The sequence below is a fragment of the Ziziphus jujuba genome, chromosome 6 (genome assembly GCF_031755915.1).
Source record: "Ziziphus jujuba cultivar Dongzao chromosome 6, ASM3175591v1".
NCBI lineage: Eukaryota > Viridiplantae > Streptophyta > Magnoliopsida > Rosales > Rhamnaceae > Ziziphus > Ziziphus jujuba.
The window spans coordinates 19,758,804-19,779,549 of NC_083384.1; the positions used below are offsets into that span (position 1 = coordinate 19,758,804).

The window sequence follows — 20,746 nt, forward strand, 5'->3', positions numbered from 1 at the left end:
AACCTCAAGAGATATAATTGAAATAAACCCTAACGACCTGCTTGGGATATAGGATAGAGGAGGACTAGATTGGATTTTAGAAAATTTCAGTCCAGCCTGGTATTTGGTGGCATTTTATTCCTATTGGACTAGATAAAAAAAACAATCTGGTCCTTATCCAATCTTTTAAAAGATCATTAGACTATTTTTTCCCATTGTAAAAAGTGAGGGTTCTCTAGAACTCATTGGACAATTTTTGAAAACGACTCGCAAGCTTGTCTCATCCTTGTGATTTTCTCCTCCTTGTGAAATCTTTTTGATTGGCTCCACTTCCTCTCTACGAATCCTTCTTGATCAGCTACGCTTCTCTCTATGAATTCTTTTGATCGGTTTCACTAGGTTCATGGCTCCACACATGACCAATTGATGAACACATCTTTCTGTTAGCTTTACGCTTTCTTGCATTAGTAAATTCTTTTTCCATTTTTTTTGTAGAAATTTTAATTTACAATTGTTCGATTTGTGATTTTTTTTTTGTTCTGTGTTAATTTTGTTTGATTTGTGATTTTGGCTTATGCATGTTAGAATTTGCAACTAGAAATTGAAGCTAAGTTTTTTGGTTGCCTTAACTCAAATGCAAATGGCCGTACAATCTCTGTTTCATATCGAAACCATTCTCTACAAGTTTGATTAGCAACTATTCAATTTCATAAGCTTGTTGGTTTCTTCTCTCAATCACACTTTGATTCTGTATTTTTTAAAGTTTTGTTTAGTTGTAAAAAAAATGTGATGAAAAAAATTGATTATGATAATTTAAAAAAAATGATATGATAATTAGGTATTAGTGAAAAGAGATACTCAATATGATTGTTGATAATTCTATGTATCTTTTAAAAATTTTAATTCTATATTTTGAATTTTATTGTAGAATATGACTAGATATGTTGGAATTAGGGGCATATTTTAATAAGTTTATTTAATGTGTGTGATGGTAGTATCGTTTCTATTCTATGTATCTTTTAAGTATTTCAAACTCTCCAATTAATTTGTTTATATAATTCTATTATATTGTTACAATGATCTTCATACAAACCAAATTAAACCCTTAAGCTAAATAACACAAAATCCTAAATCCATTTTCAATGGAGTTTAGTAGGTGGCTAGCGTCTTCAAAATCGTCAAAAATTCTAAGACATTGGCAAAGATTTAGTCAAAATTGGATTTGGGGTATGCAAGGGAAAACAAAGAATGATACTAGATTTATTTTGTGAGTATAGATTTTTTGTTTTTTTTTTTTAATGGAGATGTATACTACCACATCGTGAGAAATTTTGTAGTTATAGCATCAAGATAGCTAGCTTCATGCTAAAGAGAAATGCATGAAAGTGGTGGACTTATGAGAGGACCAGGAGACATCATACTTGGGCACAATTCAAAACTCCATTTCACACCAGATTCTACCCTCCAGCCTTTGTTGAGACTAAGAGGCTAGAGTTTGAGACGCTCATTCAAGGTAGCATAACAATTTCTAAGTATGAGCGAAGATTCAGGGAGCTATCAAAGTTCTACCCTAACTCGGTTTTTGATGAAGTCAGCAAGAAGTTTTCTTGATTGTTTGATCGAGCCTATAGAATTGAGCATCTCAAGTGCAGTTCACCCCATATATCAATCTACGAGAAATGCTACCCTAGAGGTAGAAAGGCAAACTTTGATACACAAGTTAAGCACCGATTGATGATGGCATGCCTTTGGAGACCCTCAGACAACATCGTTTAAAAGGGGCAACTTTAGCTGAGATCATTAGACAATGGAGGATGGAGAGGATACAGACATAGCTCCAGAGACAATAGATTCCAGAGAAGTGGACACACTCAGTGTTCAAGATAGCGAACAATGAGTAGTGGTAACAGCCATTTCCAAAGATTCACAGGCTGAGGCAGTTTCTGCTCTTCTTGTATCTTCTGTGGTAAGTTTCATGATGGACCGTGCCAATGGAATGGATCATGCTTTCATTGTGAACAATCAGGACACTTTAAGATAAATTGTCCCTATCAAGAACATAGTCAAGCAAGAGCCTCAACATCGGATGCTTAGTTTTAGCAAACTCATTTTCAGCAGACTGATGGGTACAAAAATATAGGATACACAAGCAGGCCAGACTTTAAGCGGTTATACCAACACTAGATAGCAGTCTGCATGCATAGCCAAAAGCAAAGGTCAAAAAGGACAACCACTTATTAGAGGTAAGGTATATATTATGACTAGGTAGGAGGCACAGATCACCTTCGATGTTGTGACAAGTATATTATTTATGCTTGATAGTGATGCACGTATTTTATTGGCTCATAGACCACGCATTCTTTTGTTTCACGTGAATATGTTACATAAGTCGGGATGATTCCAATTCCTTTTAGGTGTCAATTGGAAATTTCCATGCCCACAAGAGGGTTCTTTGATCTAGTCAAATATTTAAGGGTACTTATTTGTGTTTCATGGAAACAGACCAAGAATGGTTGATATATTTTGTTGATCTTGTGTAGGACAAGTTGTTAAGAACTAAGTTGAGAATTTCATAAGTTGGTTTTGTATTATTTACTTTTGTTGATGATTTTAGATCTTTGTTCTGATATTTTGTTTTTCTGGAGATTGAGGGTTTTATATTAACGATATTTCATGGATCTAAGATGGTTGATATTCTTGGTGATAACTTAACCTTCTAAAGAATAGGATTTTTGGATATAGCTAGAATATAATAAAGTAATGAATGTTTTCTTGTAGTTTGCGCATCTAGTAATTAGTTCATAGTATTTGGGTATGGTATTAGAATTAAGATTTGAATTTCTTTATTGCTCGAGGTATGAATTCTTGGAGTCTGTTTGAAATTGGAAGAATTTAAGATTTTCTCAAGAATGATATTTGGGATGATGAAAGGAATCAGACTTTATTTTTTTTTTGGATTTTTACTTTTTGAAGTTAATAATCTCGAGGATTATATTAGCTTTTATAAGCAATCTGAAACCTTCTATTGGAATAAGTACAAGAAATTTTATTTTATGACTTTGATGTATTTAGTGAAAAAAACGATGTTTATCAAGGTTAAGAAAATTGGATAATCAGCAAGGAACATGGATTTTATAATTGCAAGTAGGAGGCGTGCAATTGGAAGCAAAAAGAACAATCTCAGTTTTAATTTTATGTCACTTGTATTTGATTTGAGGAAATTAAACTTAAGTACTAAACTTTCCTTTAATTTCATGAATAAATTTTGGGAGTTAGTTACAAATTGGGAGAGTTATAAGTTGTTCAAGAGTGATATTGATGATTACGAGATGACTTTAGGACTGATATTGAAATATATGTTTTGCGTGATTTTATTTAGGAGTTTGATAGTTTCTTCTTACTACTGTTAAAGTTTTGGTGGATTGGTTGCTGATCACTCTACCAGAGGTTGGTTTTTATTTTTAGATTACTTGTGGAGGTTTAGAGTTGTTTTATATTGTTGTTGTAGTATTCGAGGGGTTGACTTTCATTTTATAAAATGAAAAGTGTTATAATTTTAAGGTTGAAATCTAACTGCTTAGTAGTTTGCATTGTGGCATTAGTGTTCTCCAAATGTGAGCTTGGTTGGATTGAGTAAGATTTTGAGAACAAGTGGTTTCTACTAATAGAAATTTCTCGGATTCTAAGAAAGTTAGAGCTGTGTGGATTTGCAAATGATTGGACAATGTGGAGAAGCAATGTTACATGTTTAATAACAAGGTATGAAATTTCAAGGATAAAATTTTCATAAGGGGGTAGATTGTAACATTCATCCTGAAAAATGCCCAAAATTTTGAAACTTTGACTGGGTTTGACCAATTGGACCATTGTTGGGTCTCGAGTTTGAATCTTTATATGGTTAATTTTTAGTTTGACTGGCATACCATTCCATAGAGCACATTAATACAAATTTATAGATTGGTAGCATGCCAAATTTTGAATTAAGGATAAAAAAGTTATTATTTTGGGAAGTTTTAGACATCAATATTATATCAGTATCCAAACCAGCTTCGAATTTTTTTCTGCTAGTAATCCAAGACTATATATAAATGTTAGGAAGTATGTCTAATAAAAAACAAATCTCAAAATACATGTTTTATTCCCTGAACTCAAGAAACCTCTCCCAAGACCCATGGTGGATTGACCAGAACCTATTTGAGCACTAACTGGGTTGCAGCTGTTTTCTCAAATTCTGACCACCATCTATATACACACACTGGCAATGTACATTGCCCACCTCTAGACAACCTTGCTGGCAAGATTTCTTAGCAACCCGCCACTGGCTGTGTGGGGATTGGCCATTCAAAGTCGCAGTGGAGCCAATCAACTTTTCGGTGGGTTGGCCAAATGTCAAGCTGACCCATACTCCTCCTCTCCCCAAAAAAAAAAAAAAACAACAAAAATTGGATCCTCTAAATCCATTCCCATGCTCCATTTGTGAAAACTCTTCACAGTTTGAGAGATCTATCAACAAGATTTTTAGTCAAGTTTTGCGATGAGTTTTTTGGCCACTGATAACATTTTTGGACTAAAGTGAGCTTAAATTCTTATTACCCATTCCATAGGCTTTCCATTAATGTAAAATTTATAAATTTTGAACATCATTTTATAATTTTTCTATTTTTTGATTAATTAGTTAAATACTGGATTAAATTGGATAGTATTTGGACAAATAAGGTTGGACTAGGGTAATTAGATATTAATAGAACCCATTAGAAAGTTTAATTTCGTAAAATTGGCTTTCGAGTGAAAAATCCCAACTTTGGATATCAAGTCCTAAGGGTTCACGATATAATTGGACCGCTCGGTATCTAATTCATATAATTTTATAGTTGTATAAATTATTTTAGGATATTTGGTATACACCAATTTCTTTGGTCTAGTTGTTAAAGCCTGATAAATATTTTATTATATTACAAGCACCTATATTGAGCCTAAAGGCAATCCTACGGAAGAACATGAGTGAGCATCAGCGGTATTTGCGAATGGTGTATTTTTTTTAAATAGTTTTAGGTATACCAATATAAAATATATGTGGTTTGAATATTTTACGTATATATCGTTTGAATTAAATGTTTATTTTATACTTATATGAATATTTGCTTTTACATATCTGTGTTATCATTTTATACGATTTTTGATAAGATTTTAAATAATTTCAAACTCAGATGAGTTCATAGTGAACTTGTGTATCATGATATTTAAATATTTTTGGTATTTGAATTGAAGTTTTAAATATTTTGAAAAATAATTGATTTTGAGAAAGCGGATTAGAAACTGTATATTTTTAAGCATGGCTAAGTCTTTTATATTTTTATGTGTTTAAAAATGGTTTGAGGTGATATATATTTCATTGTGGTATTAATGTTTTGGTATAAATTGATGATTTGAAATTTTTCGAAACACTTAGATAAATAATTGGATTTGAATATGAAATTATGTTTTATAGTACAATATTGTTTGGAAAGTATGATCTTACAAAGATTGTTTATAGATATTGTATTTTTTATTTTTCATTGGTGTATCATATAATACTAGTATCTTAGTTCAATATTATATTATAGCGCACAAGCTTGCCAAAATGCCAATAGTATGCTAAGGGTCATGGATTGGACTCATCCCACAAATTTATAATTGTCACGATATTTTTCATACATTGAGGGTCATGAAGTGGATTCATCTCAAATGTTTCTTTCTTTTAGTATCCAGTGGTGCTCCGGGACACTGTGCACCACTTGGTAGCGTTAGGTATATCATATGATACATTGTTAATGCTTTTGAGTATATCATCGGTTTTCTGATATTTATGATTTTACTGCATTTTCATAATTATTTTGTTAAATTATATTTATATTAGTTTATGCTCAACATTTATATCATGATTAATCTAATTTATAATATTTTAATAATCATTGATTTTATACTATTTGAGCATCGATTTTATGATATTGATTTGGGATATAAGTTTGGATTTTGTAAAATAATTTTAAACGGAAAAACTTTCAAAAGTGTGGAACAAGAGGTCTTGAAAGAAAGTTTTACAGAAATAAAACATTATTTTTTTATTGTATTATGACTTTCACTTAGATATCTTTATCTCATATTTTATTTGTTTTCAAATTTGTTTCTCTAAATTCAGGCGGTTAGTTGACAGTCTATATCACGCATCACCTATTGTTCCGTGGTTCCCACAGCAGCAAGAGTACTTATCTTTTTCCTAATTATCTTTATGTTTCTAGACTTATTTGTATCAGTTGTATTTTTAAATTTTACAAAGAATCTTAGAATGCACTGACCTAAATATTGGACAATGTAGTGACCCTATTATATATATGTAATTATAGCCTTTAATATGATACATTGAAGTTGTGGACCATATTTATGAATTTGTATGCTGTTGTGGCTTATCTTTATATCAAGGTATTATTTGTTATAACATATGTTGTTTGTTCACGGTTTAGGTGAGGTTCCATTGAATATTCTCTAGAGATTGTCCAATGAAACTTCACTAGGCGGAGCTATCGAAAAGATCCTAAAAATATTCCTGAGGTGAGTCCTGTCAATGTATATAAGTAACATTGGAAATTTTGTGTATATGCATTCTACATAAGCTATTTTAAAATCTCAGTATGAACATAAGCTGATACTTTTATCATTATTATTTTTTAAATAATTGATTTATTTTATATTGTATTGTTTTCTTTTCTATGACTAGATATGGATGGAGAGAGATTGCGTTGTACTTGATTACCAGGCAAATACATTTGCAAAAGATGATGATATGTACCATGATTTTAATAATGGTGTATGTTTGGGTGCATAGACATTATGGATGTATAGACATTATGAGAAGAATAAAATTTTAGATCAATTTCTATATAGATTCTAATAAAAATAATATAGTTTGATCCAACATTTTACCAAAGAAGAAAGCTCTAATGCCCATTAGATTAACTGTTCACTCCTCCTAACCTTTTTATGGTGAGTTTTGCACACTGCACTAGCACCATGGACTATTAAATTTGGTCAATCCCATGTTTGGCCAATTTTAAACCACACTCAAAATAGTTTAGACGCTCTTTATAACATTATTTGTGTCACACAATTAGTGCATAGGTTATAATTACTTTTAAATGACCATTTTCTCTAAAATTTATTGTTTTTGTTTTTCCATGGCATATCTACTAATCATTGTGAACAAGCTTTTTAAGATGGACACTTGGATGTTAGTCTTTATGAGCATTATGCTCATTTTTGTTGTAGTGGTATCATTTAAAAATTGTGCTTAATCTCCCCAATTACCATCTCTGTCAATTAAATAATTGAGCACTACGCTCATTTTTGTTGCAATGATGTCATTTAAAAATTGTGTTTAATCTCCACAGTTACCATCTCCGTCAATTAAATAATAAAATTATAGCATTAGTCAAGTCACATGAACAATGATGATGAAACAAGGAAAAAGAAATCATAAAGCCAAAATGTATTTTATCATTTACAATTCTTATTAACAGGTACAAATTCTTTTTTGGCTGGACAACAACAAAACTACACAAATGCTTGAGCCCAAAATTCAAGAAAATTACTTCATAAACCCAAAGCTCATAATTATTAAATATGATTTTTATGCATACTCTTCTGAAGGTGGAACTGAAGTATAAGATTCAATGAAAATGTCACCATAGACAAGCCCAGCCAAACCTCCACCAATCAATGGACCAACCCAATAGATCCAGTTTTGTGAGAAGTCTCCGCTAACTACAGCTGGTCCAAATGAACGAGCCGGGTTCATCGAACCACCGCTAAATGGACCGGCTGCCAAAATATTGGCTCCAACAACAAGCCCAATTGCAATTGGTGCTATAATTCCGAGCGAACCCTTCTTAGGGTCTGCAGCTGTGGCATAGACAGTGTAGACTAATCCAAAAGTTATGATGATCTCAAACACCACGCCTTGAATTACACCCAATCCTGCAGCCAAACTATGGGTTGGGACATTCTATAAATCCCAACGTTTACACAAAGTTAGTAATTTTATTCAGGAATCACCTAATTAATTCTTCTTCTAGAATCACCAAATAGTTTATTTTTCTATAACAAAATTATAAAAAATGATTTTTAGATTATTTTTACCAAACACCATAAGAAATATTTTTACCCTTTTTACAGTATTTTTAGGTCTCCAAGAATCATTCACGAGCTCTAAGTGCCCGTTTAGAAGTAGTTTTAAAATGACTAAAATCACTTTCAAGAAAATAAAAAACAATCTCTATACTATTTGGCAAAAAGATTTGAAATCACTTTTTGTTAATTTGGTAATTAAAAAATCACTTATTTCGTAATTTTAGAAGAATCATTGATTTAGTAATTGTTGAGAAATTAAATCATAAAAGATAAGTAATGTATAGAAATCAATCCCAAATGAATTTTAATGATGTTTGTCACCGTTGGGAATGGTTACTATATGAATCGATGCTCTTACAACAATTCATTTAAATCTTTTATTATTATTATTATTATTATTATTATTGTTTTTTGTTGAATTAAATCTTTCTTATCTTTTTAGAATTGAAAAAAAGTGAACTCTTAATATTAATCAAATTAAATTGCTCTAGGGGTTTATAGGCATAGGCAATGGATCACTAATGACAAATAATATATTTGTTTTTTGAAAAATAAAAAAATAAAAAAGGTTTTGCTATTAGGTTATTCAAAAGGATAGTTAAATTTGTAGTTGATAATTATAAAAATGGTTGACGAGCAAACTATTTTTTTTTTTTTTCAAATACCATTTAAAATTTATTTTTTATTAAAATATTGAATTTTGACCAAATTAAGGAATAAATTTTTTGAAAAAAAAAATCATATTTTGTGAAGAAATATTATACCTCGGCTTCAGTGACTAACTTGAGGAGCAAACTGGCAACAATGGAACCGAGCAACTGAGCAATCCAATAGAGGATGCCAGTGAGGATGGTGATGTGGCCACCAATTGCCAATCCAAAAGTGACAGCTGGATTCAAATGGCCACCTGAGGTGTTGGCAGCCACAGAGACCCCTACAAACAGTGCAAATGCATGTGCGACAGCTATTGCTACCAGTCCTGACGGGTCCAAGGCCGCATCAGACGTCACCTTGTCTACACATATACAGTATCAAACACCTCCTTCAAGTTATTCATCCAAAAAAAAAAAAAAAAAAAACCAAACAAACAAACACACAAACTCTTTCATCAATTTTGTTTTGTTTTATTTTGCATAGAATCCAAATTTTGTCATCAAATTCTTCTAAGATTCTTTGGAAACAATAAGGTAGTTATATATATATATATATAGATATATATATATATATGTGTGTGTGTGTATGTGTATGTGTGTGTACTTGTAGATATATATATATATATATAGATACACAAAATAAATTCTAGAAATGGTAAATACGTGGAGAGGGGAGAGAATACATAGAGGTGAGCACGTACTTATGAATAAAATATATATACATATAAACAGAGGGGGGGAAAAAAAAAAAAAGGAAACTTGAAATGATTTTCTCGTAAACAAGCCCAATATATTTTGAAAAAGATCAAAACAAAACAAAATCCTTTACTAAAAATATTTTTGTTTGTATTTTTGCAAAAGTATTTTCTTTTTTTTTTTTTTAATGGAGTTACGAATTTAACTATCGCTATAAAAATTTTCATCAAAATTTGATTATCTTGTATAAAATCCAAATTTTAAGAACCATTAAAATTACTCTTCCGAGTCCCTTATTTTGGAAAAATTATTGTTTTTAGTTTTTGAACATTTAAAAATAAATTTTAGTTTTGTTTTTTCTTAAAGGGAAGGTTAAAGTAATTAATATTTTTAAAGATGAGAGGAATATGTTGAGAGAAGAGAGAAAATAGAGAATAACGTGATGACAAAGAGAACATATAATGAGAACAAATTAAAGCTTTTTTTTTTTTTTTGTTCATTACCAAAATGTTAAAGCTTTTTTTTTTTTTTTGTCAGAAACAATTCAAATTATATATAAAAAAATAAAAAAATAAAAAAATAAAAAAAGAAAGACAGTATTTCTATTTTGAAAATAAAAATTCCTTTCCTACTTTTTTTCATTTATGTCTCTTGAAGTCATATATGCTATAAAAACTTTGGTATATATTTGATTAGGCAAAATTCAATGATTATAAGCAAGTCTTACCAAAAGCAATGGCAGATCCAACACCAGCAAATACAAAAAGCAAAGTGGCAATGAACTCAGCCAAATAGGCCTGGAGTGAGCCAAAACGGAAAGAGTCACCCAAGTTACCAAATTCCAACTTCACCATTTTTGGCTCAGTAAAAAAGAGAGTGAAAGAGAGAAAGAGTTTTCAAAGGCCAAATGATCACTAGCTTTGAACTTTGGCGTTCGTTAAGGTGCTTGTTGCTTATTAAGGCAAGGCTTAAATAGTGCATAGAAAGCAGCCAATATTTCTATAATGCAAGAAGAAAAATGGCCATCTATCGCCGGCACCGACCATATGGACCACAATTCTACATTGCTATCATATAATAGGGAGCCGACCAACCGCCTTTGAAATTTTTATTTTTTGAGGATAAATCATTGGCATTATGAGGATAAAGACAACTTAATTAAAGTAGTAATTAATAATTAATTAGGAACAGATAGACACTTATGTATATTGAAGAGCATGCTCTTTTAGAATATTATCTAGTTGAAATGAGTTCCTATTACGTTTAGTGACTGAGGTATCAATTTCATTTTCATCGTAAACGCCCACTATTTTATTTGATGAGAATAACAATAACGTTGACGTTATAGAGGGGCACTAATTTATTCTCTTATTCTCTCTCTCAAAACATATATATATATATAGTTTATATATATATATATATATATACTCACATTTTATGGTTCTCAAATTTTGTTCCTTAATTATTTAAACAAACTTTTGGTAAGTTTATTAAATAAAGTTTTGGTAATTGAGTTTATTTGTAATAAAAAGGGTATGATACATTTTGTCCTCTAAACTATTATGTATTTTTTTTTTTTTATGTTGCCCTTTCAATTTTAAAAATCATAATATTTCCCTCTGAAGTATTGCTTTTGTGTTGATTTAGTCCAATCTAAAACAAACATTCCTAAAAAATAATAATAATGTAGATAGGAAGAAAATGTTAGTAATATTTTTTTTTTGTTTAAGTGGTAAAATATTAAACCCCTTTATCCTTTATGATTTGAACTCATATTTTCATAAGCATAAATAGAATATTGAACCACTGAAATTATCCATTTCGTTAATAGAAATAGAATATTTAAAAAGATAATGCCTGATATTTAAAATTTATGCAATAAAGTGCAAATCATGCGATAAGTTAAAAAAGTAAAATATAGTGATCTGACCTTATTCATACCTTGAGTTTCACACGCTATCGAAATTTGGACATCATTTTATTCAATGAAACAAAATATTTACAAGCTATATGTGTTACTTTTTAATTTATTTGTATTTGATTTCAGTTTCTTTTTATCTTTTTCTTTATTTATTTTTTTCAAGATTTGAGTTTCTTCTTCTCCATATGCATTATTTTTCAACAAATAATAAAAGGCTATTTCATATCCTGCCAACCCAAATTTGATTAATTTTAATGTTGTACAAATATTACTCATATTTTTAATATCATCTGTTTTCTCTAGAAGGTTAAAAATTTAAATATAGCAACATGATGAAAACATTTTAATTTTTCATTAAAAAAATTATTATTTATCACCAATAGTGATAATACACTATTTTATTTTATCAATTTTAATTGAAATATTTAATTCTATTATTTTTTATTTTAAAATTCTAAAGATGAATTCTTTAATGATAATTATTTAAATTATTATTTAACACAAAGATTTCATTAGTGATTATTCATCAATGATGATAAATAATATTTTTACAAAAAAAATGAAAAATATGTCATATTTAAAGTCAAATTATTTGCCGGGTAACGAGCTTATGCTTTTTATTTCTATTACTGGAATCTAAATTCAATAGCATTACCTTACTTTAGAAGCTTAAGTAAATTACTTCTAACGTCATGCACAGCTAGGTTCTATTTCTTTTTTATAGAAACAAGTTGTAATTAGCTAATGGATAATGATGATGTAGGTGGTATTACTTAGTTGATCACTAATTTGAGGATAACATTAAAATGCAATTGTGGCTGGGTTTCAAAGTTCTGCTTTATTAGTCAATCATTTAGGCTTGGCATAAATATAATAATTAAAATTGACCTCGTAGTAGTTGGTTGTCCACTGGGCAATCTAGCTTCAATATTCTAATGGTGTTTTATTTTGTACAGGAAAAAGCACAATAATGCTGTGTACTTTTTCATATTTATGACCAGCATCTTATAGCATTTTTTCAGTAAAAAATTAAAAGTTTAAAAGAAGGAGGCTCACATACTCTTGTACTTTTAAACGATGGAACCATCCAACTTAGACAATAGTAGTATACAAATCTTTATATTGTTGGATTTTGCAATAGTGATACTCAAACCTCTTTCTTTTTAGATGAAATCCAAGTATATTACCAATTTATTTGTTAGCATCTAAATACCTACATTAACATATTAATCCACATTGTTAATATCCAATTCTGATGATTTTTGAGTAATGAAAAAGCCAATTTTGAAGTCGAGTTTATGATTTTTTTTTATTTTTAAAATTATTCGTTTGGCTAAGATTATGATGTATCTTCAGCTGAAAAAGAGGCCCATTATAGGTGAAAATTGATTTCGAGGTTGAGTAAGTAATGAAGGCTGGTTGGATATTAATTAATTTAAAGTTGATTTTCATGACGCAAAACAAGTGATAAAGGCTAAATTCAAGATCCAAGCATAAGAAGTCGATGTCCCTTGTGAACTAGATTTGGCTCAATAGTAAAAATCATTGAGAACATGCTTTCGATCAAGCATAGATGAAATTCCATTCCCCTTTAATTTAGTATATATTATAATCCTTTAAAAAACAAAAAAAATCAAAGTCCCTCAATTAAAGTTGTTATATGAAAACAACCTAATATCAAAGCTATTTTTCTTTATGTATTGATAAAGTTCAACTTTGTTAAAAAAAAAAAAAAAAAAAAAAAAAAAAAAAAACTTTGAATCAAATAGAGATTATAGGTTCAAAATTGGGTGCTAAAATATTCCCTCCCTAATTTATTAAGAATAATATTAAATTACATGGTTACATGGTCTGCAATGAGAAAAGTTTGTCTGTGTCAACATTAATCATACAAATACTTTATTAATTTTCTTTCAATATATATGTTAATACTTATAATTATAGCCCAATATATATATTATTAAATTATAATTTAGTAGGCTATTTAGGTTGTCTTATGATTGGTTATCTAATGATAGAATCTATAAATAATATATGAAAATATTTTATTTACAATATTTTTATTATTAAAAATCTAGTGAGATAAAATGAATTATTTAATGGTAATAAATTAAGAGATCTAAATTACACTAAATTAAAAATATAAATAAATAAAATTGTTATAGTTTTTTTTTGCCTCCATTTAATATTATATCATATCATTATCATACATTGTAAAATAAGCTACCCGTAGCCCACTAGATAACAATTGTATTTTAATATTGGTTGACTTTCAAATTATTGCCATACCAGTTTGCAGTCAAAATCTAGCAGTATCCATTTTAATTCTATTCTTCGTAGTTATTAACTTTATAATTTTTAATCTATAAATTTCTAAATATTTTTTTCAAGTGGATTCATAATTTATGTCAAATAAAATCAGTTGGAATGGTAAATCATTTATATCTATAACTGTAAAATTGTGAAAGAGGAGGTTTAAACACAAGAATAAAGAAGAAAATATTTGTAAATGATAAAAAAATAGATTCATAATTTATTACTATAAAATATTTCATCCTTAATGCCATGGCAAACCTTGAAATTTTATATTATCTTATTTATTCTCATTTTAGTTTGTTTATATATACATCATTAATTTCTTTATTTGTTATTTGAATTATTTTATTTAAAGTTTTTTTTAAAGGGAATCATTTTATTTAAAGTTTTACAAAAACTTGTTGATCGTTAATTTAACTTTATTTTAATATGTGAGAATTACATTTTAGCTAACATTGACATTTTCATTATCATGTCTATACGGAGGAAGAATATAGATAAGCACTAGAACAACATTATTCCCGGCACTCCATGTTCACCTAATCACATTTAATATTGGAGTATGCTGCCATAACTTAAAGGATGCGCATTAGAATTTCAAAACCAAAAAAAATTTAAGGAATTTTCTTTAAAATAGTTTGGTGGAGATAAAGGAAGAGACCAAAGTATAAGAAAAATCTGCATACTTTTCTCTAGGTTCTTAGTTTAAAAAAAAAAAAAAATGCAACCTATTAATGATCATCATGTCAACAAATGAATTGCATTTATTAATATCAACTAGGATAAATAACAAAATTCAAATATAAAGTTTGGTTATATGTCCCACTTGAAAAAAAAATAATAAAAAACAAAAATTTAAATACCAAAAAAAAAAAAAAAGAGAGAGAAAAAGTCAGATAATATATCTAGTGCTGAATGATGATTCATGCCCATTAGCATGTTTATTATGATCCTAAAAATGTCAATTAACATCTTGGGTAAGATTATAATTGCTCCCTCCTGCATTTCTTTTTTCTTTTTTTCTTTTTTTTGCCTTTTCTTTTCTTTAAATTAATTAATTAATTTAAAAAAAAAAAGAAGCCTTTAAAAGCTTGAGAGGAATGGCAATGGAGCATAATCAGGCCGGCCTCCCTCGTACCTTGGCACACCAGCTAATTTTTCATCCACTCCCACCCTATACTCAATTTATATTTAAAAAGGGTGAGAATGGAGATTCTCCATGGAGAAAACAGGATAGTGTGGGAAAACCTAAATCCCTAATTTTTTTATTTTTTTAATAATTTTTTTAAAAAATATTATATATTTTAATAAAAATAATAATTTTATTAAAGTCAAATACACATATTCTTCTTATTAAATTTATTTTTTTTATAATTTATAATATATATATCAATATTAATATATTTAAATAAAAATACGATCTATATATATTTATAATGTTATTTCTAAGTGATAGTATTGAAAAGGATATTACATCTTCTGGTATAAAAATTTAAATAAATATATATGGGGGATACAGGCCGCCTCTTTGCCTTAAGCTTCCCTCTTTAAACTCTTCTCACAGGGAATTTCTGCACCATTTAGGACGGATGCTCACGGAATTCAAGGCAAGCAAGCCATTTTGCCATTCCTGGGCGACGACAAAAGTGTGCAATTTGAGGACTCAATCCTCTCGTACATTAACCATGCAGACGAGTAGAACAAAATGTAGCTTTTTCTTTTTATTAATTTATTAAATAAGACCTCTTTTTCGTTAGATTAAAGTCTATTGTTGTTTTAGGAAGTTATTTGGATGGTGCATTCACAGGGTATTTAAACCTTTCATCTTTCACTCTTTCATTGCACCCAAAAAAAAAAAAATTCTTTTCGGCTCTGCTTCGGTATTGTAGAGGATTGTATAGAAATTTTAGAAAAATATTGAAATTAAGGTTTTAGTAAATTTTTTGTATAGGAAAGATAACAAATTAGTTGATTTTTTCTGCTAATAATAGTTTGAATTATAGTATAGGATTTCATATTATGCAAAAATTTAGTATTACAGCTTTAATGTTTGACGACTGTACAGCGATTCATTTTCTTTGGAAGGTTTTTATATAGGTCTCAACAAGATAAATATCACTAAAGCCTTTATTATTTTTTTATTTTTTCAATATTACATTCTTATTATAAAAAATATAAGTATCTTCAAATTTCACTCTCGGTTCAATATAGTACTACTTTTTAAAACTTTTAGCGATGGTATTAGATTTTTACCCATTTATCTTTCAGTTAATTCAATGTTAGTAACTCATAATGACTTTTCAACCGAAAAAAAAAAAAGAAAGCAACTCATAGTAAATTGGTTTTTTTTTTTCCCGCTCTCTCTTACTTTATCTCTCTCTCAAGAAAAAAGAGATAGTTTTATATGAATTTAATTAGAATATCTTTTTGAAATTGTGTTGGGGACAAGCATAGTTATATATATAGCTTGTTAATTTATTTATTTTTTTCTCTTTTTGATATATTGGGGAGGGAATTTTAACACTTCTATTTTAAAGATTTTGCAATTTTTAGATGTGTATGTTTTGTCTTTTTCTTTAAATTACTTAGAAATAAAAAAAAATTAAAAAGAAGAAAAATTATAGAAGTGAAAAAAAAAAAGTTCTAGTTAAGGTAAATGGGTCAAATTCTAATTCTATTGCTAAGAATTTAAAAAATTATGCTATATTGGAAAAAAAAAAGTGAAATATTTGGGTTGTACTAATAATATTCAGAACAGGAATATAGTGTTGAAAATAATAAAATAGAGAGGATTATAGTAATATCTACCCTTCTTATTATTATTTATGGACATGTCTCCTACTATACATTAACCAAAAGAAAAAAAGTTTTATGTTTTTAACTATATTATTTTCTTTTTTTGGAACTTTTTTATAAACCATAATTTTTTATAAATAATTACAAATTATTTTGGCTATTGAATTGGTATATAAGACTTTGTTTGTACTGCTTTCGAAAAGTTAATAGCGATTTTTAAGTCTCAAAAATTGTTTGTAAGAGCATTTAAATAATTTTCAAAATGTGTTTCAAGCCTTATAAACATTTCTAATCAAAATTAAGAATGGCAATGAAGTGGAGCGGGGTTGAGGTGCCCTCAACCGTAACCACCTTGTATCTCAGATTTTTTTAGTTGGGTGGGATAAGGACTCCTTAGTGGGGAAACAGGGCGGATTAAAATTCTCGTTTCACCACTATAAATTCTCATATATCTTTTGGTTTGTCGTTTGGTGCACCTGGAAAAAAAAAATTTCTTCTTCTTTTTGGTAAATTCATTGGTAAGCAAGTTGAATACCTGAATTAGAATAAAAATGTAACACCCCATCCTGAAGTACACCAAAATTTTTCATGCATTGATTGAGTTCGATGGAGTTGACAAGAATTGATCGAGTAGGCACTGTAGTTGACTTTTTGCTGTGGATGGATTTTCATGTTCACCGAGACATCATTGCGAAGTATGCGTCGACCCGAGTTCGTTGACTAGTAGTAAATAGAAAACGGAGCTATGGTTTGAAAGTTATAAGCGAAACAAGTTGCATTTCAAATTATCCAAGTGGTGCCGTGTTTGACTTTTTTATTCTTGTAAAATTTGGTTTTAACTTATATATAGTTGTAAAGTACTTATCAATACGAGTTCATAGACTAGTAGTACATTTAATTTGGATATTTGGTTAAAAAGTTATGGACCTATAAAGCTTTTCTGAGATTGCATTTACCATGTACCAATTTATGCATGTGTAAAATACTGATCATATTGTTGATATTTTTGGCACTCGTGTGAACCATGAGACTGATCTGTGGAGGATCTCGAGCAATCCATGCATTCAATGTGAGTGGTCCTTTTCCAAAATTATTTTCGTGTTGTTGATTATATGTATTTTTGTGTTATTTAAAATTCTGAAAAATATTGTGTATATGTTAAAATTTTTAAATTATTATTTAATTTTATTGTTAGATTTTATGTGATTTTAATATATTTGTTGCATAAATTTTATATTTATGGTTTTAAGAAAAAATTATTGTGTTAAATTATTGCTAAATTTATTATGCAAATTAAAATATGTTTACGTGAAATCAGTTTTGTGATTTAATCTAATTTTTGCAAAAATTAATTTTTGAGGTTTTAAGAAAAATAATTATATTAATTTATTGTGTTTAAGAATATATATTTGTATATTTGAATATTTATGAGTTTGGATTTATTATGGTAAAAATTGAGTTAATTAAATTGTTGGATTTATAATGATGGTTTAAAAGAAAATGTGAAATTTTACGGGGTTTGGGAAAAAAGTGCTAAAGCCAATGGTATTTTAGTGAATTTTAGTATTTATGATATTATAAATTTTTATGATTTTTAGATGCATCATGCAATATTATTGTTCTATATTGTATTTGTTGATTAACCCGCATGTATGTATGACCATTTTATAATAGCTATAGGCTTGAGAATTGACAAGTATGTTATACAATGAGCATCAGTTGTCCCCCTCCCCCCCTTAGCAGTGGGATGACTGACTATTAGCATCAAAGCCTTGAGATAGGTTTTTCTCTTTAGCCTTTCCATCAGAATTGTATTTAGGATGCCAGATACTACTTTAAACCATTTGATATATAGTGCGGTGCATCATGTTGTTTTTCCATGTTTTTCAAAACAAATGTTTTAAAATGTGTTTTTATTTTTATTTCAAATTAATTAAAATATTACTTTTATTATTTAATTAATTTAATCAAAATTTTATATATTAATGTCAAGTTTGTTTTGTACTAAATATTTCTAATAAAAAAAATTTTTATGATCTTATTTTACCTTATGATATTTTTTTCTAAATTTAATAATTTGTTACCAATTTATATTATTTTCTTGATTTTTGGGGTATGTAAAAATTTAGGTTTTGTGAAAATAATTTTAAAAAGAGAAATTTTTCAAACGGAGTGAAATGGTGAGGGTTTTAGTGAAGAAAATAAATATTTATTTTATTATAAATTATTTACTTACTTATATAATTATTTATTTATTATCATGTATTTTTATTTCTTTATATTATATTTTATGTAGTAATTTGGGTCACTCTTCAAAATGATTAGCATCTCATTATTTTTCTGTTTTTAAATCTGTTTTCGTAAGTCCAGGAGTAGTAGGTGTTAACCATTTGCGGGTGAGCTCAACATTTTTTTTCCACTGCTGAGTCCCAAAAAGATATTTTCCCTTTCCTTTCTTTTATTCTAATATTCCTTTCTTATATCTGTGTTGTATTAAATTCTGTACTTGTTATAAATCCTAGTATGCTCTGTATAGTATGTTGGATGATTATTATTTATTTAATATTGTACCTGTTTCCTTTATTATTTTATTTTTGAAGTGCTATTTTTGTGGAAATCTTTGTAATAAGGTGGGAGGAATAAGATAGTATTTTTTTGGAATGTGCTTTCTATATAGGGAATTTTGGGATATGTCTAACCATTAGGGTAGATGCTGCGGAATTTTCTATAGGAAAGTCTGATAAGATTCCCTCATTTGGGGCTTATCTAAGGTTCCAGTAAGAATTTTGATAGGTCTTGACAAAAAATGAAAGAGTCATTGCATATTAATAGATGACGTGATGGAAGATATTAGGAAAATTCGAAGATTTTTTTAGTTTAGGGAAAATTCATAAATCGTTACCCACTAGATTTAGAATTGACAAAGTTGAAATCGCCAAAACTTTGATCAGAAAATGTTAAGAAAGAAGACCAAGCCAACCTCACGCCATTGTCAGACAAATTGCCATATTTAAGGGTTTTAAAGAGTAGCAAACTAGCAAGAGCCTCTTTCTCAAACCTCTTTCATAGATTTTTACCCTCTTTTTCAATGTTTTTTGGGTTTGCCAGGATAAACAAGGTGGGGATGCCCTACCCCGACCTCGACCCGAGGCAAAGCTTTTTGCCTTGTTCCCATTCTGATTTCCCATTTAATTGTGTAATTCTTGCCTCATTATAGGTGGGTCCCTGCCAAATTGGGGCTAACAAGACAAATTGACATCCTTAACTAAAACTAATGAAAAATCTCAAAAAATGATAGCAAGATCTGCTCCAAATCTAAGCTTTATCTAAGTTTTTGAGAATTTGGTGACGTGTCAATTCAACAATTGTATGGTTAAAATTGAACTTTTCGATTCTCATTAACTTCCAAATAAATTTCTTTTTGCAATAAGTGTTTGTAATTAATACATATATTTATGATTTCAATTTAATTTTTTTTTCAATAAACCAAAACAATTAATATATAAAACTTGTTTTTTTTATCTCACTTTTTCTTTTTGTTCTTTTCCTTGATTAACCATAAGTTTCTTTCCCTCTTCTTCTTTTTTTTTTTTTTTTTCTAACTTCTTCTTTAGAGTTTCACATGCCCACTTAAAAAAGTGGTACCATGGGTAATTTTGAGAGAACTTCATGTTTGTAGTCATTTTATATAATGAAAGTCTTGTTTTTAGGGGGAAAAAAATAAAGGTTCAAACAACTAATTAATTGATAGAATAATTTAGGTTCTTTTAACCTTGATACATAAAATACTTGTTAGAGTTTTGAATAAAATGTTAAGAACTTAAAACAGGAAGAAAACAAATCTCTAGTGGGTAAATTTTTTATTGAAATTCTGATTTTTTTTCAACTATAAATTTTCTTTACAAATATGTTGTTAAGATTAGGAAGAAAACTCTCTTGGAAAAAAAAAGAAAAAAGGATATAGTGTATCCTAATTAATTAAAACAAGTTTCCTGGTGTTTGAAAATTCTTAAAGTTAAAAAATAAATAAATAAATAAATCCTGGCCCTTAATTTACAAGCCTCCATGTGTCATTAGATTGTGTAAATAGAAAAAGAAAAAAGAATAGAATTATGAAAGAAAAGATAAATCTTGACCATTTATGTAGTAACTGTCATTTGTTCCTAAATTTTCAAAAGTTAAAGTAAAACTTAGACGAGGAGAAGATTCTCGTCTAAAAAAG

General features: G+C 28.6%; 1 protein-coding gene across 1 annotated transcript; it reads right to left on the reverse strand.

The window, feature by feature from the left end:
- Window positions 1-7,486: 7,486 nt before the first annotated feature.
- Window positions 7,487-10,549, reverse strand: LOC107405404 (probable aquaporin TIP-type RB7-5A). Its single transcript, XM_048464442.2, has 3 exons — window positions 10,219-10,549; window positions 8,907-9,157; window positions 7,487-8,017 (listed from the first exon to the last, which is right to left on the reverse strand). The coding sequence occupies exons 1-3, from the start codon at window positions 10,343-10,345 to the stop codon at window positions 7,643-7,645; spliced, it is 753 nt and encodes a 250-aa protein (XP_048320399.2). The 5' UTR covers window positions 10,346-10,549; the 3' UTR covers window positions 7,487-7,642.
- Window positions 10,550-20,746: the final 10,197 nt, after the last annotated feature.

Excerpts from the sequence above, each read along its gene's own strand:
- LOC107405404 (XM_048464442.2), bottom strand. The coding sequence starts at position 10,345 with ATGGTGAAGTTGGAATTTGGTAACTTGGGTGACTCTTTCCGTTTTGGC. Across the intron at positions 9,158-10,218 it reads TGGATCTGCCATTGCTTTTG|ACAAGGTGACGTCTGATGCG; the intron begins GTAAGACTTGCT and ends GTATATGTGTAG. Across the intron at positions 8,018-8,906 it reads AGTTAGTCACTGAAGCCGAG|AATGTCCCAACCCATAGTTT; the intron begins GTATAATATTTC and ends TGGGATTTATAG.